Source organism: Prionailurus bengalensis, chromosome D2 (genome assembly GCF_016509475.1).
Source record: "Prionailurus bengalensis isolate Pbe53 chromosome D2, Fcat_Pben_1.1_paternal_pri, whole genome shotgun sequence".
Taxonomy (NCBI): domain Eukaryota; kingdom Metazoa; phylum Chordata; class Mammalia; order Carnivora; family Felidae; genus Prionailurus; species Prionailurus bengalensis.
Genome location: NC_057351.1, coordinates 58,654,604 through 58,681,099, shown reverse-complemented (window position 1 = coordinate 58,681,099; position 26,496 = coordinate 58,654,604). Strand labels below are relative to the sequence as shown.

The 26,496-nt window shown below is 39.8% G+C and overlaps 1 protein-coding gene and 1 pseudogene across 1 annotated transcript in view; one reads left to right on the top strand and one right to left on the bottom strand.

The window, feature by feature from the left end:
• The window catches only part of WNT8B (Wnt family member 8B), a 54,260-nt gene extending 35,020 nt beyond the window's left edge, over window positions 1-19,240 (bottom strand). Inside the window, exon 1 of the mRNA XM_043596115.1 lies at window positions 19,232-19,240. Within this exon, the coding sequence (XP_043452050.1) occupies window positions 19,232-19,240 (9 nt within the window). The remainder of the gene's footprint in view (window positions 1-19,231) is intronic.
• Window positions 19,239-19,866, top strand: LOC122492626 (annotated as a pseudogene).
• Window positions 19,867-26,496: the final 6,630 nt, after the last annotated feature.

Sequence of the window (26,496 nt, the reverse complement as noted above, 5' to 3'; positions counted from 1 at the left end):
AAGCATCCGACTTCGGCTCAGGTCATGATCTCACCGTTTGTGGGTTTGAGCCCCACACTGGGCTCTGTGCTGACAGCTCAGAGCTTGGAGCCTGCTTTGGATTCTGTGTCTCCCTCTCTCACTGCACTTCCCCTGCTCGTGCTCTGTATCTCTCTGTCTCTCAAATATGAATTTTAAAAAAGGTAAAAAAAAAAAAAGAATCCTTTCCTATTGGTCAGTTGTAAAGATGGTCTTTGATATTGTGTCCTAAAAATATTATAGTTTATTCTTTATTTTAGGTTATAGATTCACTTAAAATTGATTTGTGTGTATGGGGTAAGGTAGTTATTTTTCCTCTGGATAGCCAAGTGCCATTTATCAGAAAAGCTATCATCCTTTCCCCACTGCTCTTTATTATCAGCTCTATCATACACCAAGTTTCCATTTATGCATGGGTTATTTTATTCCATTAGTTTCATTGTCTCTAAATCAGTATGATACATTTTTAATTACTAGGGATTTATAATAATTCCTTATATTTTGTATGGCAAGTCCCCCGGTCTTGTTCTTCAGAATCACCTTGTCAATCCTTCCCTCCTCCCAAAACACTTTCAGGATTTTGATTGGAATTTATCAGATCTGTACATCAATTTGGGGAGAACTGGCATCTTCCCAACGCTGAGTCTTCTAGTCCACGACTGTGATAAAGCCCTCCATTTATTCAGGTCTTCTATAATGTTTTCAGTGAAGTCTTACAATATTTTCCATCAAGGTCATAGATGTATTTTGTTAGGTTTATTCCTAAGTACTTCATATTTTTATGCTGTTGTAAGTGAAATCATTTTTTAAAGTTTCATTTTCTAACTGATGTTGTTGATATATAACAATTAAGCTAACTTTTACGCATTGGCTTTGTATTGAGAAACATTATTCACCTACTTCTCATGCTTTGTGGTATATATATATTTGCCTTTCCTATGTTGACCCATCTATATGATCCGCAAATAGTGACTTTTTCTTCCATTGGTTCCTTTTTCTTGTTTTTCTGTGTCAGCTAAGTCCTCTAGTCCACTGTTGAATAGAAGCAATGGTAATGGCAACCTTTTTCTTGTTCATGAACTTATAGGGGATAATTTGAATGTTTCACCATGAAATAAGATATTCAGCATGGTGTTGTGATAACCAGTCCCCAAGATCACCCCCAAATGGTCTTTGTCTAATGATATTCACACTTCAACCCTGAATAGGGCTGGCCTGTGTCATAGTGTACTGAGGAAATGACAGTTTGACTTCTGAGACTAGGTTATAATAGATAGTGCTGTTTTGCTTTGCTCGTTTTTGGAAGCCAGATGCTGTGTTGGGAGCATTCTTAGGCAGTGCTATGGGAGGGTCAATGTGGCAGAGTGGTCTCCTGCGAGCATCGAGCACCAATTTGCCAACTCTGTGAGTAAGCCCCTTTGGAAGAGGCTTCTCCAGCTCCTGTCCTGCTTTCAGATGACTGCAGTACTGGCCAATATTCTTAGTGTTTCTTATGAAACCCTAAACTAGAACCACCCAGCTAAGGTCCTCCAAATTTCTGACCTGCAGAAATTGTGTGAGAACATAAGTGTTTATTATTGTGTTAAGTCATTAAGCTTTGGGGTAATTTGTCAGGCAGTGATGGATAAATGATATAGGGAGTTTTTGTAGAGGCTTTATCAAATAAAGGAAGTTCCCATTTATTCCTAGTTTTATAATTTTTTTTGATTATACATTTTCTCCTATACATTTTATCCATCTAGTGAATAAACACGCTTTCTTTAATATGAAAATACATGAATTATATTGGTTGCTTTCCTTTTTCTTTTATTTTTGTTAATGTTTTATTTAAATTCCAGTTAGTTAACATACAGTGTCATATTAGTTTCAGGTGTACAACACAGTGATTCAACACTTACATATAATGCCTGGTGCTCATCATGACAAGTGTATTCCTTAATCCCCATCACCGATCCCCCTACCCACCTCCCTTCTGCTAACCATCAGTTTGTTCTCTATAGTTGAGAGTCTGTTTCTTGGTTTGTCTCTCTTTCCCCCACTAAGTTCATTTGTTTTGTTTCTTAAATTCCACATGTGAGTGAAATCATATGATATTTGTCTTTCTCTAAGTTACTTTGCTTAGCATAATACTCTAGCTCCATCCATGTCATTGCAAATGGTAAGATTTAATTCTTTTTATGGCTGAGTAATATATATCCACTGTATATATATACACCACCTCTTCTTTATCCATTTATCAATCGTTGGGCACTTGGGCTGTTTGTATAATTTGGCTATTGTAGATAATGTTGCTATAAACATTGGGGTGCATGTATCCCTTTGAAGTAGTATTTTTGTATTCTTTGGGTAAATACCTAGTAGTGTGATTGCTGGGTTGTAGGGTAGTTCTATTTTTCACTTTTTGAGGAACCTCCATACTGTTTTCCAAAGTGGCTATACCAGTTGCATGCCCACCAGCAGTGCAAGAGGATTCCCTTTTTTCCTCATCCTGGTCCACACTTGTTGTTTCTTGTATTATTGATTTTAGCCATTCTGACAGGTGTGAGGTGGTATCTCATCCTGGTTTTGATTTGTATTTCCTGATGATAGTGATGTTGAGCATCTTTTTACGTGTCTGTTGGCCATCTGTATGTCTTTTTTGGAAAAATATCTATTCGTGTCTTCTGCCCATTTTTGATTGGGTTATTTGTTTTTTTGAGTGTTGAGTTTTATAAGTTCTTTATATATTTTGGATACTGACCCTTTATTAGATATTTCATTTGCAAATATCTACTCCCATTCCATAGGTTGCCTTTTAGTTTCATGAATTGTTTCCTTCGCTGTATAGAAGCTTTTTATTTTGATGTAGTCCCAGTACTTTATTTTTTATTTTGTTTCTCTTGTCTCAGGAGACATGTCTATAAAGAATTTGTATACTACCCAAAGCAATCTATACATTTAATGCAATCCCTATCAAAATACCAACAGCCCCTTTCACAGAGCTAGAACAAATAATCCTAAAATTTTTATAGCACCACAAAAGCCCAAAGCAACCTTGAAAAAGAAAAACAAAGCTGGAGGCATCACAATTCCAGACTTCAATTCCAACTTATGTTACAAAACTGTAGTAATCAAAACAGTATGATACTGGCACGAAAATAGAAACATGGATCAATAGAACAGAATAGAAAACTCAGAAATGAACCCACAATTATATGGTCAATTAATCTTTGACAAAGCAGGAAAGAATATCCAATGGGAAAAAATAATGTCTAATCAACAAATGGTGTTGGTAAACTGGACAGCAATGTGCAAAAGAATGATACTGGACCATTTTCACACACCATACACAAAAATAAATTCAAAATGGATTAAAGACCTAAATGTGAGAACTGAAACCATAAAAATCCAAGAAGAGAACATAAGCAGTAACTTGTTCTTTTTCTTCTTCTTTTTCTTTTCTTTTCATTCTCTTTCTTTCTTTCTTTCTTTCTTTCTTTCTTTCTTTCTTTCTTTCTTTCTCAAAGACCTAATGGGGTATACATTTGGAAAGTCACCCCAAACTTGGTTCTACAGGTTCTTCCTGGGGGAGGCCAACTTTCAGCTGGCTGCTCCTTATGGGGTCCAAGCCCCAGGTCAAAGATGTGCTGGCATCCCAACTTTGGGCTGTGGGATCACAACCTTAGTGCAGGCTGGGTTATTGAGACAGCCAAGGTAAGATAGAACAGGACCCTGCAGCCTAGGCTGGAGCATAGCCTGGTTTTTGTGGCTTACTCCCCACTGTACCAGGCTTTACCTGTCAGCTGGCAGTACTGGGTCTTGTTGGTGCAAGTTGCACATGGAAACTTCTTTGTGCAGTCTGGGCCTTTCCTAGAACTCATGCCTGGTCCCTTGCTCAGGTGAGAGCAATCTAAGCAACTGGTCCCGAAGAAGTCCTTACTATCTGTTGGCTCATGGAATTCATTTATTAAGGAGATTTCTAAAAATATTTTATCTAGCATATTTAGATGCTTTCAGTGGAGTTGTTCAGTCTGCCATACTAACAGAACTGGAAGTTCTGGGTCAAGCTTCTTAATTGTATTATTCAAGTTTTTTGTCCTTCTATATGTTTGTGTCTATCATTCCTTTAATTTTAAAATAGATTTTATTTTTTATTAAAAAATTTTTTTCAAGTTTATTTATTTTAAGAGAGAGGGAGGGAAAGAGAGAGAGAGCACACATGCAGGGAAGGGGTAGAGAGGCAGGGAGAGAGAGAATCCCAAGCAGGCTTTGCACTTACAGTGCAGAGCCTGATGTGGGACTTGAACACACCAACCCTGAGATCATGACCTGAGCCGAAACAGAGTCAGATGCCCAACCAAGTGAGCCACCTAGGTGCCCCTAAAAAAATATTTATTTTATTTTATTTTATTTTTTATTTTTTTAAGTTTATTTATTTATTATTGACAGAGAGCTTGAGCAGGGAGGGCCAGAGAGAGAGGGAGAGAGAGAGAATCCCAAGTAGGCTCCATGCTGATAGCTGATGAGGCTGATAGCATGGAGCCTCATGCCGGGCTCAAACCCACAAACCGTGAGATCATGACCTGAGCCGAAACCAAGAGTCAGATGCTCAACTGACTGACCCACCCAGGCACTCCCAGATTTTATATTTTAGAGCAGTTTTAGGTTTACAGAAAAAGTCCAAAGATAATAGAGTTTTCCCTTAATATTACAACACCCAGTTTCCCCTGAATATTATAATTTTTCATGTAATAGTTGCTCAGGCTTTCCTGGTTTTTGATGACCTTGACAGTTTTGAGAAAACTGGTCAAGTATTTTGTAAGATGACCCTCTGCTGCAATTTGTCTGATATTTTTCTGATGATTAGATACAGTTATGGTTTGAGGGAGGAAGACCAGAGAGGGTAAAGTGCCATTTTCATCACGTATCTAGAATACATACTATCAACATGACAATCACTACTGATGTTGACCTTGATCACGTGGCTGAGATACTGTTTGTTAGTAGTATTTGTGTTCAGTGGTTTTTCCCCCATTTCCATACTGTAATCTTTGGAAAGAGGTCACTGTGTGCAGCCCACACTTAAGGAGTGGGGAGTTTTCATCCACCTCCTTGAGAGTGGAATGCATACATAAGTTACTTGGAATTCTTCTAATTTTTTTAATGTTTATTTATTTATTTTTGAAAGGGAGAGGTGGGGGGGAATGGAGCGGGTGGGGCGGGGAGAGAATCCCAAGCAGGCTCCATCCACACTGTCAGTGCAGAGCCCAACACGGTGCTCGATCTCATGACTGTGACATCATGACCTGAGCCAAAATCAAGATTCAGACACTTAACTGACTGAGGCCCTACATGGAATTCTTCTACATGGGGGATGCATCTAATTTATTATTCACTCATTCATTCATTCATTTATTCAATCTTTTACTTGTATTGGTAAGGACTCCTAAATATTTATTTTATACCTTGAATTATAACTAATTATTGCTTTATTTATTTTCCTGCTCTAGTTGTTTCACATTTGGCCACTGGGAGCTCTTTCAGTTGGCTCTTGTGTCCCTTTGACATACCTCTGTCATTGTGAGTTTGTTGTTGTTGTTTGTCTTGTTTTTGAGCCCTTTCCTACTTTCTGGCACTATAAGAATCTCCAGGCTTATCTTGTATATTTCCTGGCCCAGTTTGAGAACAGCCATTTCCCCAAGGACCCTGGTTGTTTTTATTGGAGACTGGTATTAGAACCAAGATCTTGGCACTAGGTGTGCTCATTCCTACTAAGGTATCATTACCTCAAGGCCTTCTCAGCTTATAAAGCAAGGAAATACATGCATGTATCCTAACCTGTGTGTGTGTATATATCTATAAATATTTGTAAATGTATCCATCTGTATTTTATCTTAAGCTAAACATGAATTCATACTGCTCCTATGTGTTTTCAACTTACATAGTCTATACATTTCTTGAAGAAGTATATTTAAGTTTCTCATACTGATATTGTAATTTTTAATTTCTCCTTTATGTTTCTCATTTTTGTTTATAAATTCTAAAGCTGTGAGTTAGGTGCATAAAATTTTAAGATGGTCATATCTTCTTAATGCTTTGAACTTTCATTAATGTGAAATATCCCTTTCTGTCCCATTTCAAGTTTTTAGCCTTGAAATCTCTTTTCATCTTATATGAATACATTTTAAGCTTCTCTCTATAATGTCTGCTGTATTTTTTCCCTTTTCCCTGTTTTTCTTTTTGGTTTCATTTTGCTTTAGGCATGTACCTTGGAAACAGCACATGGCTCTGAATTAGTGTGGTTGTTTTTTTTTTAAAGTAGGCTCTACACCCAGTATGGAGCCCACCACGGGGCTTGAACTCACAATCCTGACAACAAGCCTTGAGCTGAGATCAAGAGTTGAACGCTTAACCAACTGAGCCACCAAGTCGCCCCTTAGAGTTTTTATTTTCAAATAAAAAGAGAGCCTGTTCTTTCAGGTGGAAATTTAATTCAATCAGTTTTTTTGTGATTACTGATATGTTTGGTTGTATCCACCTCTTATTTTATGTTATCCACTTAATGGATTCTTTTTGTGTCATGACTACTGTCATCATCATCTCCCTCATCATCATCATCATCACCATCACCATCATAAATACTCCTTTCATAAGTTGGTTCCCTATTTCTTCTCTAGCCATTTAGAAATTGTATATCTTTATCCTATTCTTTAGCGATTGACCTTAAATTTTAGAATACATATTTAATTTATATTTTTTTACTGACATCTCAGGTTAATCAGTGTCTCTGTCTTTTTCACAAACAAGATAATAACCTTTGAGTGTTTTTATTTCCCTTGCCACCTTACCCATCTCCGTGTGACTATCTTGGCTGCTTTTTATCTTTGCAAATCACCTTAACACTTCTCACAGAAGAGAGATGCTCTTTCTTGTTTCTTGATGCTGCTATGGACTTATTCTCTCTTTCCACTCCCCATCACTTTATGAGATTTTACAAGTGTCAGCTTTGCTTCTTACAAGAAGCAAATACGTTGAGACTCAAGATCTATCTTTAGGTAAGTACCATTACTTCTCAGTAGACTACATGCCCAACCTTTTGTCTTGGTCTTATATGCTAGGCTTTACCTTTTTTGTCTTCTTATTTCCCAGTAGGATTGTCATTCTCCTATAGGCTATGGGAAAATTGGTGAGCACATTCCAAGAGGTAATGATTTCTTTCTTTTTTCTCATTATGACTTTTGTTCATCTTAGATGATATTCTCTAACTGATATTTCTATATATAATTTGTCTACATTCACACAGACTTATCAGTATTCATTGGGCTGAATACTTTTGGTTTCCTTTTTCCTCATACACAAGTTTAGATGGTCCCAGAGGGCTATACAGCATGGATGGCTGATGCCACCATCACATCACATGAGCACATCAGTGTGCTCCAATCCCCCTAACTATTCTGATTCAAGTATGAAAAAATCCTTTCTCTCTTTAGTTCAGCCAAGATGAGGTCCTTAGTTTTACTTTTTCCTCATCTCAACTTTGAGATTTACCCCCAAAGCCCACTTTTAATCTTCTCACTAAAGTATGTCTTCACAGTTATTCATTCAACTCTCTTCTGGATTGTTGGAATTTCAGACCTTGTGCCTATGACTTGCTTTGTGTGGAGTGGCCAAAATACAAGTGGGCCAGTCATGTTGAGAAGCTTTTCTACGATTTATGTCCTCTAGTTATTTTGCATCTTCTTATTTACACCTACAGATTCTTGAGAAGGTCCAACCACTTTCACAACAGACACTTATGAATTCATATGCAGAACCTGTAGAAAAGGAGGTCAAGGAAGAGGTGGGATGATGTAAGGACTACTTTTTTTTTTAATGTGTGTGTGTGTGTGTGTGTGTGTGTGTGTTTGTTTATTTATTTATTTAGAGAGGGAGAGAGAGAGACCCAGAGACAGAGAAAGAGTGCATGAGCAAGGGAGGAGCAGAGAGAGAGGGAGAGAATCCCAAGCAGGCTCTGCACTGTCAGTGTAGAGTCTGATGGAGGGCTCAAATCCACAAACTGTGAGATCATGCCCTGAGCTGAAATCAAGAGTCAGGTACTTAACTGACTGAGCTACCCACGTGCCCCAGGACTACTCTTTTCAAGTTGAGATTTTCTTACATAGGCATTATTTCAAGCAGTAATATTTGTGTTCAGTGTTGGGATCACAAATGAAGCTTGAGACAGAGAACTTTGACAAGAACAGAAGAGAACAGTGTTAGAAAGCGTGAGAAGTAGCACTACTGTTAGGAGAGCCAATAACAAACTTATTACTGACATAAAAAGGCAATTTAATGATTCCATTGAGAATCAAATGAGAAGAGACAGCAATTGCCTTAGGAAGGATTTAAGCTGGATATTAGGAGGACCTTTCTGACAACTAAAAGTTATTGGATGCTGGAATTCATTTTTCAGAAAGTGGTGGAATCTTCTCTGGAGATATTTAAGGAGAGAACAGGCTTCTCTCCTTTCAGATTGCTTGAAGGTAGTTCATTCATTCAACACATTTAATGAGTGCCTGTATTGTGCTAGAAACTGTTCCATGGACAGGGATACAGCTGTGAAGAAAACAGACCAACTCTTGTCATGGGGCTTTTATTACAGAGGTGGGAGGGAGATATAAAATGAACCAATGGCAAAATAATTTCAGATGATACGTATTATGAAACAAGGTAATTAATAGGAAATGACTAAAGGTCTATTTAAATTGTATGCTCATAGAAAGCATTTCTGAGGAGGCGATTTATGAGGTGAAATCTGAAAGATAAAAAGGAGCCATCTGGCATAAATCCAGAAAAGAGCATTCTAGTGAAAAAAGTAAATGCAATGGGCCTAAAGGTAGGAACAAGCTGGGCAGGTGTCCAGAGCAAAAGGAAGAGCTGTATGGTTGAAGCATAGCAAGCAAAGAGGGGAGATAAAGTCAAAGAGGTAGAACAAACTAGATGAGAAAGAGCCTTCAAAGTGCTTGGGTTTTATTTTTAAGGGCAATGGGAAGCCATAGGAGCGCTTAAGCAGGGAAGCATCACGTATGGCTTATATTGTAGGAGAATGTTTTCTGCTTGCTGTGTGAAGAATGGATTAGAGGGGTGTAGAATAGAAGCAGGGAGAACAATTTAGGAGGCTACTGTGATAGTCCAGGTGAGAGATGGTGGATTTTGGCCAAGGGTGGTAGCAATGGATGTAAAGAGAAGTGGACAGATCAGAAGATTTTTTTCAGTACTTTGGTTCCACGATTTTCCAGAGGAGTTATACTTCTGTTACTTCCAAAAGAAAATAATGCAGACATTCAAGAAGCAAGAACATTTTACTTCTCTTGCCTGTGATTTCACAATGGTGTGTAGTCTTACATCGTTTGGGGTTGGAAAGGCATTCTTTGAGATGCAAAAACTAATGAAACCAGGCTCATAGTACTGTTATGTGATGGTATTGGAGATGCATTCTCTACTTTGTACATTGAAAATGGCGGGGCGCCTGGGTGGCGCAGTCGGTTAAGCGTCCGACTTCAGCCAGGTCACGATCTCGCGCTCCGTGAGTTCGAGCCCCGCGTCGGGCTCTGGGCTGACGGCTCAGAGCCTGGAGCCTGTTTCTGATTCTGTGTCTCCCTCTCTCTGTGCCCCTCCCCCGTTCATGCTCTGTCTCTCTCTGTCCCAAAAATAAAATAAAAAAAACGTTGAAAAAAAAAAAAAATTTAAGAAAATGGCTCTTTTCTTCTTGTTAATACCCTGAAATCACACCATGCTTGTTGGATATGAGGCTAAAAAGATAAGTTATGGCACATTATGCAGAACCTCGTATGATAGGCTAAGGACACCATATTTTATTTTGTAGGGGGAGTCACTGAAGTGTTTTCTGAACAGAGGAATAACATGATGAAAAACTTTTATAAAAAATGTTCATTTGGGTTTTAAAAAATGGCTCCAGGGGAGAGATCCTGGAAATAAGAGAATCACTTATAAAACTCTTACAATTATTACCTTGGAAAGGGGGGGACTGATTACATGAGAAACATCTTTCTTGGAGGCTGACTCAACCACCAGAACTTACAGGTGGAGCTGAATGGAGTTAATAAGTGGAACAGAAGTACTCAGAGGTTGTTGGTTGTTTCTGAGATTTTGAATCTGAGTGATGTGGATGCTGTCGAGAAAAAGCAGAGTACAAAAAAGGAGATCGTTTGGGGCAAGAGGAAAGAGAATAGATCGATTTCACAAAAAATGTGGATATACCTAACACTACTGAACTGTATCCTCAAAAGTATTTAAGGTGGTGAATACTGTGTTATATATTTTGTACCACAATAGAAAAAATAGAAAATAAGATAAAGGAAAAAATAAAAGCAAGCTATTCCATGTCAGCAACGGCACTCTGCTAAAGGACATTCTGTAAAAGGCAAAACTATGGAGATGAAGATCAGTGGTTGCCAAGTATTGGTGGGGAGGCATGAATAGGTGGAGGACCAAGGATTTTTACATCAGTGGAACTACTCTGCGTGATATCATAATAACAGATAGATGCCATTGCACATTTGTACAAATCCATAGAATGTGCAGCCGCCAGAGTAGACCCTAATGTCAACTATGGACTTTAGATAATTATGATGTATCAGTGTATGTTCTCAGTTATAAAGGTACCACTCTGGTGAGTGATGTGGATAATGGGGGAGACTGTGCATGTGTGGGGATAGGGGTATATGGAAAATCTCTGCGCTTTGCTCATAATTTTGCTGTGAACCTCAAAGTCCTCTAGAAAAGTAAAGTCTTTTTGAAAGAAATCACGTAAAAAAAGCTAGAGGAGAGCCTATTCTGGTATTAGAAGTAAGCATGGGCAGAGATGGACCTCCAAGACTAAATTAGGGCCCCTTGAACTGCCCTGTTTTTGTAAAATTTACAAAAATAAGGCATTTTTTTGTCCTTTTTCTTAAAGAAGTCTCCCCACATTGTATAACTTCCAGGAACCATAAAATCTGGATCAGTCTAAGATGTAAGGGATCCTGACTTCTATTACTGTCTTCACCTGAGTGATCTTTTTTGTAACTAGCTAGAGGATAGCTTCCCTAGGAAAGGAGATTGGGATTCTAATTAGTGAAACAGCTTCAATTGCATCAAGTGAACTTTTAATCTTTTTTTTTTTTAGTTTAAATTTTAACTAAAAAGTTAAAAATTCCTAAACATTTATGTTCCCAATATAGTTGGAGTCTCTCACAACAATAATTGTATAGATCATTATCTCTCCATTGGATGTTCTTATTTTTATCTTCAGTATTTGTTGCTTTCTCTTTAATGTTTTACTTCTTTCTGGTTTTTAAACTTCCCTCCTTTGTTACCGTTTACTTATCCAAAGGCATTATCTGTTGTATTTTTCACTGTGATGTTCCTCGTCATTTAATCTTTATTTCTGAAATTTTTTCTTTTATTTCTAATTCTTCCATGAGTTTTATCACTTAATTCATGAGTTTTTCTATTTTTTATTTCAACTCTTCTTTTATGTCTTGTATTATTTTTAATTGGTTTTCTGTTTGTTTGGAAACAGAGTATAATAGTTTTAGTCTTTCTGGCATTATCTGTACAAATGTTCTGCTTCTTTCTTTCCTTTTCTGTATAATATCTTCTTTTATCGGATTTAAACTTCATACTTTTCTGTTGTTTTTTAAATTTTTTAATGTTTATTTATTTTTGAGAGAGAGAGAGCAAGCACAAGAGGGGGAGGGGCAGAGAGAGAGAGAGGGAGACATAGAATCCAAAGCAGGCTCCAGGCTCTGAGCTGTCAGCACAGAGCCTGACGCGGGGCTCGAACTCATGGACTGTGACATCACGACCTGAGCCGAAGTCGGATGCTTAACCAACTGAGCCACCCAGGCGCCCCCTGTTGGTGTTGTTCTTTAATGTGCTGTTGGTTTTCCTAAAATTTTAGGAGATATGAGTATAGTTTAAAAGTATGGTGCCTTGATTACTACAGCTTCCTGACATTGTTCCCTCCCCCACTTGATCTGGACCTTGTCTTTCCTTGACTCTATTATCCCAATCCTACTCAATTTTGATTCTACACCCAGAAGTTGCTCTCAGTGTGTGGCCATGTCCCAGAATGGAGCCCTGGTTGGTCAGTTTCAAGAGTTTCTAAGGGGTTAGATTGCTCTAACCCCTTCAGGTTTTACCATGGGCCCCATGCTCTAAGCCACTAATAGGATTAGGCCAAACTCTCCGTTTAATCTCATGTTTTCAAATTGACTCACCTCCCTTTCCTCTTGGCTATTTTGGAGTTTTCCAGTTTGGGGGTCTGTCAGATGTCTTGTTGCTTCCTCTGCTTTCTTGCACAGACGCTGAAATTATGCAAATGTTGTGGCTGTTGTTGAATTGCTCTCTCCTGCTTGATGTAGATTTTGGTCTTACTCTCTGTTGCTCTCTTGGTTTCTGGGTTGTTTTTTTGGGGGGGGGTTGCTCTTGGTTATTATGTGGGGATTTAGAGAGATTAAATAACTATGCTGTCATCACTGCTGTTTATCTAGTATTTGTATTTGATTTTTGAAAAGATGTACAAAAATGAGACATTCTAGTTGTCTTTTTAAAAATTTAGAGATATATAAAATAAAACGGGAATACTTTCCTCATATATATATATGAAGAAATATATATATATAAAAAGAAATATATATATATAAATATATATATATGTATATGTATATTCCCACTGCTTTACAATCTATATTTTTTGCAATCAATATTGCAATTTGGGTTTTCCACTTAATGATATGTTTGGGACATCTGTAAGGACTAATATAGTCTATTAGTTTTTGTTATTGATCACCATTACCAGGCGGATAGCCCTCTCAAGAAGAATAAAACTGCTTTGGTTGCTTTGAAAAATAAACTTTTAGGGGCGCGTGGGTGGTTTGGTCGGTTGAGCCACTGACTTCAGCTCCGGTCACGATCTCTCAGTTTGTGACTTCGAGCCCCGCGTCAGGTCTGTGCTGACAGCTCAGAGCCTGGAGCCTGGTTTGGATTCTGTGTCTCCCCTTCTGTCTCCCCCTCCCCTGCTCACGCTCTGTGTCTCTCTGTCTTAATAGTAAATAAACGTTAAAAAAAAAACAAAAAGAAATATTTAAATAGTGTGAAGATCCGTCACAAAATAATTGATGCTATTTGTCTGCAGTTTGACAGATCTCTGCACTTGGGGCCCCAGGGAAAAGTCTTCCTCCATGAATTCTTACTGCTTTTCTCTAAGAAAACTCTGTTTGGGGAAATAGTCCAGGCTAGAGTAATCCTGAGCTGGACTTTCCAAATGCTATTTTTCCTTTTCTCCAGCTGGGTATGATATTTAGTCTTGGGCCAAAGAAGAAGGAGACTATTGAGTCCGCTTGTGAAACAACATGGCATAGGAACCAGGGTATTCACAAAGTGAGGCTCTGGGCCCACCTCTACCACTACAAGTAACATTGAGCAAGTCATTTTATCTTTCCTGGCTTAACAACAGATTTTATTTGTTTAGAAGATGATTTCAATTAGTACATTATAACTTAATTTTTAAAAAGAAAGATATGCAGGGCATGTACTTTCCAGTTCTGTTTGGTAAACATTGTCCTTACACTCTGCTTCTTCATCCAGGTGCATGATCTGCTTGGCCTCCAAGAGCTTTTCAGTTTGCTACCCTGGGACTAGGTAACTCCCCCTGCCCCAAGAGCTTTATTGAGATATAATTGGCATATAACATTGTATATGTTTAAGGTGTACCACACAATGATCAGAATCCTGCCCATCGTTTCTCAGCATTTTGCTTAAAATCAAGTGCAGAATCCCGCCAAGTAGCCTAGGAAACTGCACTTTGTATATGTGCTCCTGATTATCCTATTGCTTACGAAAGTCTGAAAACTCCCACTCAGGTAAATTCCAACAAAATCATTCTAAATTACAGATAGAGGCATGGGAAAGGGAATTAGGATGGAGAAATATAGTTATTACATTTACCTGTGACGATTCTGGGGCGGGAAGCACACTTTCCTTTCTTTATAGGTTATAGAGGTAAGGTCAATAGTTCTCCTCAAAACAGGGCATTAGGGCATGGAAAAATTTGAACATAGAGGGTCAATGGATGACACGTACTTAGACAAGGTCTAGAGATCAAGGTGGCAGGCTACTACTACTATTAATAAATGATAGTTATTAAACACCATGCACCAGGCAGGTTGCTAAGAACTTTAAATGATCTCATTTGAATCTTGTAACAGACTTTAGAGGCAGGTATGACTATCTCCTGTTATAAATAAAGGTTCAGAAAGATTAGATATCTAAAAGATTAGATAAATTTTTAGATAACTATGTCCCATAGTTGATGACTTATCAAGTCAGGATTCAAACTCAGTTCTGAATGATGTCAAAGATAGCCGGATCACCCTTGTTCCCTAACTGGGATGATGGTACGTAAAAGGGAGACAGTGCGGTCTGGTACTAGGGAATTATGAATCTGTTGTTTCACAGAGTTTTTGCCAAAAATGGGCAGGAGAAAACACTGAACAGAGGTCTCCTTAGTAAGCTCCTAAAAGACATCGATGAATTTACTCAACAAATTGTGCTCTTATTTCATAGAGAACTCACCGGTACAGAAAAGATTCTCATTACATTCGCTGTTATTGACTTGAGAAATGGAAGCTCTATTTGCAGAGTCCTGCAAGAACTGATTCCTCTTAAACTATTTTTTCCCTTCCAAATCTTATGTAGACGAACCACCAATGATCTTCAGGAGAACTTTTTGAAGACAGATGACTGGGCCCCTCCTCAAATTTACGAATCAGACTTTCTTGGGGTTGAATAGAATCTAGGAACTGGTAACTTTTTTTTTAAAGATGAAATTTATTGTCAAATTGGTTTCCATACAACACCCAGTGCTCATCCCAACAGGTGCCCTCCTCAATACCCATCACCCACTTTCCGCTCCCTCCCACCCCCCATCAACCCTCAGTTTATTCTCCGTTTTTAAGAGTCTCTTAGGGTTTGCATGCCTCCCTCTCTAACTTTTTTTCCCCTTCCCCTCCCCCATGGTCTTCAGTTAAGTGTCTCAAGATCCACATAAGAGTGAAAACATATGGTATCTGTCTTTCTCTGTGTGACTTATTTCACTTAGCATAACACTCTGCAGTTAGGAACTGGTATCTTTTTTTTTATTTTTTTATTTTTTTATTTTTGGGACAGAGAGAGACAGAGCATGAACGGGGGAGGGGCAGAGAGAGAGGGAGACACAGAATCGGAAACAGGCTCCAGGCTCTGAGCCATCAGCCCAGAGCCTGACGCGGGGCTGGAACTCACGGACCGCGAGATCGTGACCTGGCTGAAGTCGGACGCTTAACCGACTGCGCCACCCAGGCGCCCCAGGAACTGGTATCTTTAAAAACGTCCCCCCGGTGATTTTGTTGGCCAGCCGGGTTGAGAACTATTGGATTAAATTATCCAAAATGAATTACTTGGTTTAGGGGATTACTTTACTTATTGCAGTGGATCTGACTTGAAGTGCTAGGGAAGCTCTATCAGGCAGAAAAACTGGCTTTCTTCCTTACCTTCTTCCTTAACCTCTCCTTCCTCCTAATCCCTTGTAACCCCACCCTGTACTGTCTCCTCTCTCTCCTCCTTGTCCCCTCCTCATACCTGCCTCGGAAGCTGGCTGAAAAATGACACTGAGAACAGCAGCGCCACATTGTGGAGAGAGGTAATCTAGCGCAGATCACCCTCCTAAAAAAAAAAAAATCACCAGGGCTGCAGTTTCCACTTTGTCCTGCAGAGGGCACCACTTTCTTATATTTTTAGGTGATGAAGTTTCTTTTCCTTACCTGTCGGTTGACCTGAAGTAAACATCCCCTAGAAGGCATGGGGTGGAACATCCCTCCCAGACCAGAAATCAAACACCTCCACCTTGTGAAACTAGAATAAACTGGGGAAAGACTAAGTGCATAGGTATGCACACGCCTTCAGCTGAGGTTAAACGTCAATCTCTGTGACAGTCATAGTCAGGGTGAGACTATGGTAATCCCAAATCCATGTGTGACTTCATGTCTATCCAGGGTAGTACCTGCTGTAAGATGTGTCTTGTAGTTATTTTTTATATGGTACACATAAGACAGGACTTAATTAAGAGAGCAGGCCTACTATCTGGTGATATTTCCACCCAATGATATGTGGGTTTATGTTGGTGGAACAGGTTGGATCACTAATCATGCATCTTTTGACTGATTCCCACCAGGCTAAATCTCTGTTTCTTTGTCTCTATCTGTATCTCTGTCTTTGTCTCTGTCTCTACCTCTCTGTCTCTGTCTCCCCGCCCTCCCCCCCCCCCCCCCACAAATACTTTTCTGATACTTGTACCTGGACAATGGCTTAATCATGTTTAGTGACAATCAGCTAAATTAATACAGTCAGAAAGGAGATGTGTTCAAGTTTATATAAATCCACCATCTACCTAGTTACAGTCACTGTTTGTTTTCTCATCGATGTACATAGGCTCCAAGTTCAGAGGCAGCACTGAGAAGGCTTCACACCTCTGCAGATTTGCATAAGCTTTCCGGGCAGATGGTGTCATGGGTTTGTTTCTCTACTTTTGAGCCTTCAGCTGCTTGGTTTTCTCAACAAGGAGTTTCTAGAGTTACACCGGCAGCTAGGATCGCATGGCTTAGTGTAATGGTTTCCTCGTGGTTTTGTTTCCTCTGATATGTTTGCTGTCTTCCTAACTAGAAGGTCAGCCTTTGACTGCAGGCTCCATGCCTAGATCTCTGATATCCCTCGAATTCTCACCTCACGCATTGTTAGGTGTGCACTACTTACTCAATCTAGATGTGTAGGTTGACAGATTGAATAAGGAGGAAAGTTGTGTTGAAACAGTAAGAAGTAAAGGAGAATCAGGAGAGAGAAAGAGATAAAAAATAATATTTCTGAAAGACTGACTTAACTGACCAGTGAAAGGAAGTAGTTGAAGAAAGGCAAATGGTCGAGAAGTTCTAATCAAAGGCAGTATAAAGAGAGGAAATTAGAGTCTTGGTTTTTTGAAAAGTGGAAATGTGATTTTGGACAATAATAATTGACGAGGAGATGTTCATGGTCAATATAAAAATAAAATTTCCTCACTGATTGAAGACAAAACTGAACGCTACAAGGGATATCCTGTAAAAGAAAGTCGTAATTTTGGAATGAGTTCAGAGTGATGAATGAATCTGAAGACTTAATAGGCCAAGCTTAAAATTCTCCCTGAATGTTACAATCAAAAATTGAATACCAAAATCATTTTATAATCTTGCCTTATTATTCTGTAGAGTTGAGCCAGGTTAGTGTCCACTAAGATTTCAAAGAATTCTGCTTTAGCTTTATCTTCTTAAATATAGTGAATAAAAAAGAAATGACCTAGGGGTGCCTGGCTTGTTCAGTCAGTAGAGGATCTGATCTTGGGGTCTTGAGTTCAAGACCCGTGTTGGGCGTAGCGCTTACTTTAAAAAAAAGAAGGGGCGCCTGGGTGGCGCAGTCGGTTAAGCGTCCGACTTCAGCCAGGTCACGATCTCGCGGTCCGTGGGTTCGGGCCCCGCGTCGGGCTCTGGGCTGATGGCTCGGAGTCTGGAGCCTGTTTCCGATTCTGTGTCTCCCTCTCTCTCTGCCCCTCCCCCGTTCATGCTCTATCTCTCTCTGTCCCAAAAATAAATAAACGTTGAAAAAAAAAAAATTTAAAAAAAAAAAAAGAAAAAAAAAAAGAAAAAGCAAAGCAAAGACACACACACAAAAGAGAAGTAGCCTTTCGACAGTCTCATCAGTGACTTACATTTTCCACAGACCCCGATTTAGCATATTTTAAAACTTACAGGGTTTTGGAATTCAGAAAAGATTAAGATTTATTGAAATAGAAGCATACTTGGGAAATAGTTGCTTTATTTACTTATTTCTTTTTCCTTGTTTTTTAATTGCACATGTACCCTATAGAGTACATCTGGAGTGTTCTAAAGCAAAACTCAGAATTGTATCACTTTATTCATCTCTATTTCTTGTTTAAATAATTGCTTTTTCTGTCTCTGAGGTGATTATTCTGGTAGCTTTTTCTATTGTTTGAGGGAGGAATAATCCATTGATTTTAGTGTTATAAATGTGAAATGGCTAAGATTTGGATCAGTGATTTGGTCATGGATGTAAAGAAAAATAAATAAGTCTAAAAACAGTAAAATCTTGGAATAGAGGATACTGGTTAATTGGGTTTCTGATTAACTATGGATTAATGAGAGGCCACTTGTTGTTTGAAATGTCCCTAAATTGTCTCGGTGCATTTTCTTGTTTTAATAAGTAGTCTAATGAACATAATGAAATCTCCTCTTACTGATTCGGCATCCTGCAATGTCTCAGGATCATTACTCTGAACATAATATATAATTCTACACTGTACTGTAGCTACAGAATGAATAAGAGTTTAAGATGACTCTTGGATATTGCTATACTTAAAACAAAATCTCTGCGATCTGTGCAAATCACTCTATATCACTTTACCTTAAGTAAAATGCATGTTACCTATTGTAGAATAATAGGCTATTCAATCCAGAAGAGACTTTTGAGATTATGAAATTCACTGCCATTATTTAAGAAATGAGAAAGCTAAGACCCGGAAAATAACAAAGAGGATTACTACAGCTAGGCTACAATCAATGTCTCCTGACTGCAAATCCGGTGACCCTTTGACTCCACCAGGCTGTAACTTTCAAATGCTTCAGGATTCCTGTCATTTATCTCCCATGCCCCTAAAAGTGTGGAGGCCATTCTCAAAATTGGTTGTTTAGGAGTTTGGTTAGGGGTGCCTGAGTGGCTCAGTCGGTAAGCATCCGACTCTTGATTTCAGCTCAGGTCGTGATCTCAAGGTTCCTGTCAGCTCTGTGCTGACAGCTCGGAGCCTGGAGCCTGCTTCGGATTCTGGGTCTCCCTTTCTCTCTGCCCCTCGCCCACTCACGCTCTGTCTCTGTGTCTCTCAAAAATAAATAGCCATTTAAAAAATAAATAAATAAATTGTAAAAACACGTTTCAAATAGTCAAATTGGTTAACAAAATGGAGAGTATCACAACTCAGCTCTGCAAAGCTGTTTGTTAAATATGAATTCTACATAATAATTCAACATATCTCTCACACGAGGCAAACCAAGCCATCAAAGCTAGGGAGAAGATAGTGAGGCCGCAGGGGCAGCAGCTGCCGTCTGAGCCTCACCATGGCCATGCCGCCCAAGGACAAGAACAGAGATGCCGGAAAGTCAGCCAAGAAAGACAAAGACCTGGTGAACAAATCTGGAAGCAAGGCCAAAAAGAGGTGGTCCAAAGGCAAAGTTCAAGACAAGCTCAGTAACTTGGTCTTGTTTGACAAAGCAGACATATGACAAACTTTGTAAGGAAGTTCCTGACTATAAGCTTATAACCCTGGCTGTTGTCATAGAGACAGTAGATTCGTGGTTCCCCTGCCAGGGCAGCCTTTCAAAAGCTCTTTTTTAATATAATCTTATTTTGATGTCTTTCTCTCCCTTTTTTTTTCTAATCTTATTTATTTATATTTAGAGAGAGCACATATGGGCTTAAGAGGGGGAGGGGCAGAGAGGCAGAGAGAGAGAATCACAAGCAGGCTCCAGGCTGTCAGTGAGGAGCCTGACGTGAGGCTCAAACCCACGAACCATGAGATCACAACCTGATCCGAGATCAGGAGTTGGACGCTTAACCTACTTAGCCACCCACGCATCCCCAGAAGCTCCTTAGTAAAGACTTTTTAAACGGATTTCAAAGCACAGGACCCAAGTCATTTACACTAGGATCCTCAAGGATGGAGAGACGCTAGCTGCCGGTGAAGATCCATGAACAGATCCCACCAACTGCACATTTGTAAAAATAAAACTTGATTAATTTTTTTTTAAAGGAACCAGGGAAAAGAAAATATCCGTGGACACCAAACACCGTTCTTATTATCAGATATGCCCTTTGACCCTCAAAATTGGTGGGTATGCTTGAAACTTCTGACATCAGTATTAAGAAATACCTCAGAGACAAACCCAGGAATGAATGAATTGCAAAAGCCCTGTACTTAAGGACCAGTTTAAATTTAACAGTGTAAACATCTAAGGTTATATGCATACACAGGTGTATTTAGACTTGGAGCCATGGTTTCAGTAATACAAAATCAGAAGATGTACTTAGCTATAAAGGAGATCCAGGTGTTATCACCTTTATAGTCCGGAAAATGCTTTAGGTCACCATAAATCTTTGAATTCCTTTTATTCTTGAATCACCCCTGAATCAGAAGTTCCTTGAAGTTGAGGATCAATTCCAATTCACAGTTGTAACCTCAGTACTTGGCACAATGGTGAAAAGTAAAAGGCACCTAAGTCTGTGTTGAAGGAATGGATTTTAGGGACAGATGTTAAGGGCCCTTTTCTAAATTGTAATGATAGAGGGAAACAATAATAGGAAGGAGTTTGTGGTAGCCAGGAAAACTTAACTGGAGAAAAAGAGGTGGGTAAAGATTAAAGGAAATGAAGGCCTGTGTTTTTGGAGCTCCCATCTTGGGTATTTTTGAGTTTGCTTCTAAGCCCCTTAATCCTCATTATCACTTAGTGTGCACTGAGGACAGAGCTTTGTGAGAAACGCATACACACAAAAAACATGTTTGCTGTTACCAAAGTACAATGAAAGGACAGCTTTCCTACAACTTCTTTATTCCCAAATTTGCCTAGTTTCTGAATTAACCTGCCTATTAATAACAGTCTTATATGTGCCATGGAGATATTGCTTTCTAGGTAGAAATTTGACTTTCTGTACTTTCTACACTCAGATTTCTATTCAAATCAACTTTAACCTCCTCTGAACAAGAAGCTCTATGGCAGGAGAGATTAAGGTGGTGAAATGATTGGATAGGGAACACAAGGAACAGAAGATTCGTCCCAACCGCTTAAGCTAGGAAGATACAGCCTTGAGGGAGCGGGGAACTGAGGACTGGCTAGCCAGGCAGAGTAGGTGGAGTGTGTTTACCTCTAACCAAAGTGCTGTAAGGACCCAAGGTCACCTGGGGGGCCACAGAGGTCAGGGCTGAGGCTAGGGTCTGGTTTTCCGTACTTAAGGATTAGGAAGGCATTTTTCATGCCAACTTTCCCTGACCTTATGATCCTAGAAATTTCAAAATCTGAGACAGAATCTATACTTTATCTTTCCATTTTTCTAGTTAGCGATTGGACTAAATGTATAAACCCCCAGGAATAAATGGTACTTTAGGCTAATGCTAAATTTATTACCTCTGGGGAAGGAAGTGTCACCTTGTATTTTTACCACTGACTTTGTTTTAAGTATTTCACACAGATGATTTTAGTAGTTCTGTTAACATCCCTATAACTAGATAAGGGGCAAGAATGATGAGACACAAAAAAATCAAATCCCTGAACCAAAAGTTAGGTAAATATGAATCCCAGTTTCTTAGCTAAGAGAGGTTTTTGTTGTTGCTGTTTTTAAATATTTTTTGCTTTCCACTGGATAGCTTCTTTGCGGAGAAGAGGTTGAAAAGCTTCAAGAAATGCCCTAAAATTTCTCAACAGAACTTTATCTTCTTGGATTTGAGTGAGGGCCTTAACGAAATCTGTCTGTGAGAGGTGGAGCTCCATTGGCTAAATCCTGTCAGTAAATCCTTTGACATTCTTTGAAGGTAAGGATTAGGGCTGACCTAAGGCAAAATGATGAAATAATCAGTTATCTATCCTACTCTCCTCCCACTTACAGGCACTCATCCTGGAGATCTCCTCATTCCCCCTGAACCTCCGTGTTATTGCCTCATCACGGACTCGAGCCCACTCACACTCCGTGCTCTCTTTTTTAAAAATTCACGTTCTGCATTTTATCCTCTCTGGAGCATGATTGTTTTGAAAGATGACAACTAACCAGCTAAATAAATAAGTTACTGGGCCGGTTGCATTGGCTAAATCTGTTTTCTCTCCACACTTTCACCTTACATCACTCTGGCTTTCGTCCACCACTGTATTGAAGCTGGTTATCAAGTACTCCCCACGTTGAGTTCTCGAAAGCATTGGACACTGTTGACTCTTCCTTCTTTCCTGAACGCTCTTCCCTTAAACCTCAGACTCTATTTGCTCCCGGGTTTCCTCCTACCTCTGGCCACCAGAACACTCTGGCCACCTCTCAAACTCCTTTGTTGGCTGTTCCTCCTCTGCACAACCCTTAAATATTACTTCTGTGTGCTCTCTTGGGGTTTCCTTTTCTTATTCCAAATTTGCTGATTAGGTTATCTCATCTACTCCATGGCTTTGATTGCCTTCCCTATGCTCATGACTACCATATCTGTCCAGCCCATCTCCCTCTCCTGAGGTTTAGACTCATATTTCCAATTGCATACAGGACGTTTCCCCTTGGAATTTCACAGGTACTCAGCACGGTCAAAATTCACCCTCTAAACTGCTCCTTCCTGCTCCATGTCCCTATCTCAGTGAATGATACCACCAGAAACCCATCTGCTTATACCTAAAAATATCATTTAACCAACAAATAGCTTTTAAGCACGGTTATGTGCCACAAACCACACTAGAGCATGCACGCAAGGAATAAGGTGTGGAACAAGATTGTCTTTGGGTGGCGTATAATCCCGTGAGGAAGGCAGACATTAAATAAACAATGGCACAAATAACTAATTGGCCGTAATCATTGCAAACACTACCAAGGTAAAGACCAAGAATCAATCATCTTTGACTCTTCCTCCTTTGTGCATTGTATCAATTCTATGTGTCCTACCAATTCAAACTCCTAAATATATCTTCAGTTTGTCCTCTTCCCTCCATGCCACCACAAGCAATGTCTCTCATTTGGACTACTAAAATAGCTTCCTAAGGGGTTCCCTGTATCTATCCTTATGCCCAAAGTCTATTCACTACACTATATTCACAGCGGTCTTTTAAAAATGCAAATCTGCATATCATTTCCCTGTTTAAAACCCTTCAATGGAATTCAGTCTATATGTCTTACCATGGCCCTCTATGCCTGGTCCTTCCTTCCCTGCTTATAAAGTTACCTTATCTCTGGCCGCCCTTCCTTTTTTGTTGTCTACTCTCATAATACTCTACTTTTTGAGCATTAACACATTCCTTTCCCTCTGCCCAGAGCAGTCTGCTGCCCCGTCTCCCTTCTCCCCCTAACCTTTCACTTAACTAATTCCTATTTTCTTCCAGTTGCCAGGAAGTTTATCCAGGTTAGCTCTTCATGGTATGCCCTCTGCAAGCTCCCTGTGGTTTCTGTTTTTGTGACATTCATCGTATTTGTAGTGTGGTGCTCCCTGAGGCAGGGACCATATCTGTCTCATTCATTACCAAATCCATATCGGTACCTGGCCCAAGAGGTATATTCAATAGGTATTTGTGGAGCTGAACTTGTTACATACACCACTAATAGGGTGTTTAAAGGATTTTCTCTCTCTCTCTCTTTCTTTAAACTTATGTAATTATTTCGAGAGAGAGAGAGAGGGAGCACAAACAGGGGAGGGTCAGAGAGATGGGGAGACAGAATCCCAAGCAGGCTCCACACCATCAGAGCAGAGCCCGATGTGGGGCTGGAACTCACAGTGAGATCATGACCTGAGCCGAAATGAAGAGTCAGACGCTTCACTGACTGCACCACCCAGGCGCCCTAAAGGACTCTCTCTTTAAAGCCTGCTGTCTTTCAGGCAATAAATGTACATTTAAACAAAGACTTCCTGAAGGCTGTCTCCCAATTTTTTTTTAACTTCCCCAAATGTGTGACAAATCATGTGAATTTCAGAGTCCATAAAAAAGAGAATGGAGCTATGACAGATCAATGGGAACACTTTCCCCCAGCAGATATTTGGGACCTCACGGTATTCCTCAAGACACAGTGTATAGGCACTAACTCTACCTATACTTTCTAAACAAAAGGCAGGAGCTAGCCAGGTGAAATCATAGAGATGAGGTGGTGATACACTTGACCCCGCAAGTTTTTTGTTTTAGTTCAGCAAATCATTTGCCGTGTGACCTAGAGGTATCTTTTTCTTAGTTTTTCTACTTAAATAAATATCACAGTATGATTTTGTCTTGCCAGTGAGGAAAGAGAATAATAATCAAAGGTTAGTGTAAGCGGTAAGCCCTTATTTTCAGATGCAAGAGTTTTCTAATGTTGAATTATCATTACTTCAGATTATTTCCGTATTCTCCTCAATGAGAGTAAATCAGAATTGCTCTTTTTCTTCCCTTTCCTCTACCTTTCCCCTCCTTTTCCTTTCTTTGTATTCCCTTTCCTTCCCGTCCTTCCCTTCATGAACATTTCAATCCAAAGCCACTAGGAAAGCAAGGTGGATGTCTTCATGGTAGGATTGGTTGAGGCAGGCAATGGTGCCTGGGGTTTGGAGCTGGAGTCTAAGGAAGTGAGGGGGCCGTGAGGGGCCACCTGACACTGGATGTTAGACTTCAAGTGTGGTGAGGAGGGTGTCCATTTGCTGAGAAACAGGATATTGAAATAGTCTCAAAAAAGTATTTCTCCACAGAATAATTATTATTAAAAAAAATTTTTTTTAATGTTTATTTATTCTTGAGACAGACAGAAACAGAGTGTGAACAGGGGAGGGGCAGAGAGGGAGACACAGAATCTGAAACAGGCTCCAGGCTCTGAGCTGTCAGCACAGAGCCCGACACAGGGCTCAAACCCACAAACTGTGAGATCATGACCTGAGCCGAAGTCGGACGCTTAACCTACTGAGCCACCCAGGCACCCCATCTCCACAGAATAATTATGAAATAGTACCCTTCCTTCACCACCTTAATCAAATGAACAAAATCAATATCCCTTATAATGAGACACAGCTAAGTAATGTGCCACCTGGGAGGATGCCAATGAGAACACAGCATGTGCACTCACGTGATACTCAAGGCCCATAACCTGAATGTGATCATGAGAAAATATTAGACAAACTCAAACTGAGGGACATTCAAAAAAAAAAAGAAAAGGTGACCTTTAATCTTCAAAAGAGTTAAGATCCTGAAAATCAAAAGACTATTCTAGATTGAAGGAAACTATAGAGACATGATAACTATTTGCAATGCATGATTCCTGACTGGATTATTTTGCTGAAAAGGCCATTGTTGGGGGGACACCTGGGTGGCTCAGTCAGTTAAGCGGCTGACTTCGGCTCAGGTCATGATCTCATGGCTCATGGATTCAAGCCCCATGTCAGGCTCTGTGCTGACAGCTCAGAGCTCGGAGCCTGCTTCGGATTCTCAATCTCTCTCTCCCTCTCTCTCTCTCTCTCTCTCTCTCTCTCTGCCCCTCCCCTACTCACACTCTTTCTCTCAAAAAATAAATAAAATATTTAAAATTAAAAAAAAAAAAGGACATTGTTGGGAACCGAATGAGGTTGGAGGATTGATGATTGTAATGTGGTTATGTTGGAAAATACCCTCGCTTATTGGAAATACTAACAAAAATACAAGGCTGATGAGGATCATATTGGCAACTTACTTTCAAATGGTTCAGTAACAAAAAAAGTTCTTTGTCATGTACTTGCAACTTTTGTGGAGTTTAAGGTTGTTTATGTAAAAACAATAATGTCTACAGTTGATAAATTAATAGGTAGAAGTGAGGATGTAATCTAGGGTTATTGAGAGAAATGCTAGAAGACCTGGTGGTTCCACGAGGTTGTCTCTGAAGTGTGGCAGCAGGGAAGGGAGAGAGAGTTGACACCCATTATAAACTAGTCTTTACTATTTGATCTGCTTAGTGTACAAGTATTACTTTAATAAAAATAACTTTATTACTTTAATCAAAGTGAATAAAAAAATTTGAAAGTTGGTATGTACTTGGACCCAGGCAAGAGGAGCCCCTGCCCTGAGTCCCAGGTTTTGGGGTCCCATTTGATGCTCTTTTCAGCAAGTGGAGGCATCCATGGGACCAAGGGGATGTGTCCACCACGAATCTGTGTTCTCCTCTTTCAGACCAAGCTCTGAGCACCTAGAATCCCAGCATTCCTTCCCAAATAGACCCAAGCCATGGGCCTCTTGCCTGCGTCTTTCCTCTAAGGGTGAACCGCAGCCCCAGTGCGCACACTGCCAGACCCCAGGGGTGGCTGTTTGAAGCTTGTGTGACTGGAACTGAATCATGTTAGTTACCGGATTCACCTGAACGAGCAGAAAGGCCCTCCAGTGTGGGATGGGGCTGGCATAGGGACAGAGGGGCACCAGAGGCTGGGGACTGGGGACCAGCTCTTCCCACGCCATCGCTTCCTCGTGTGGAACTCCAAGGCGTTTGAGAATTCTAAACCCAAATCTAGCCTTCTAGAACATGAAGGCATGTGTGTCAAGGTAAAAGGAGAGACTATCTCTTTATCCTATTTTATTTAAGTTGGCTAGCTTGATCTATGCATGCTAAATATTTAAATACAGTATGTGGGCCTTTGTTTCTCTCACAGGTAGCTCTGCAAAGGTTAGAGGCAAA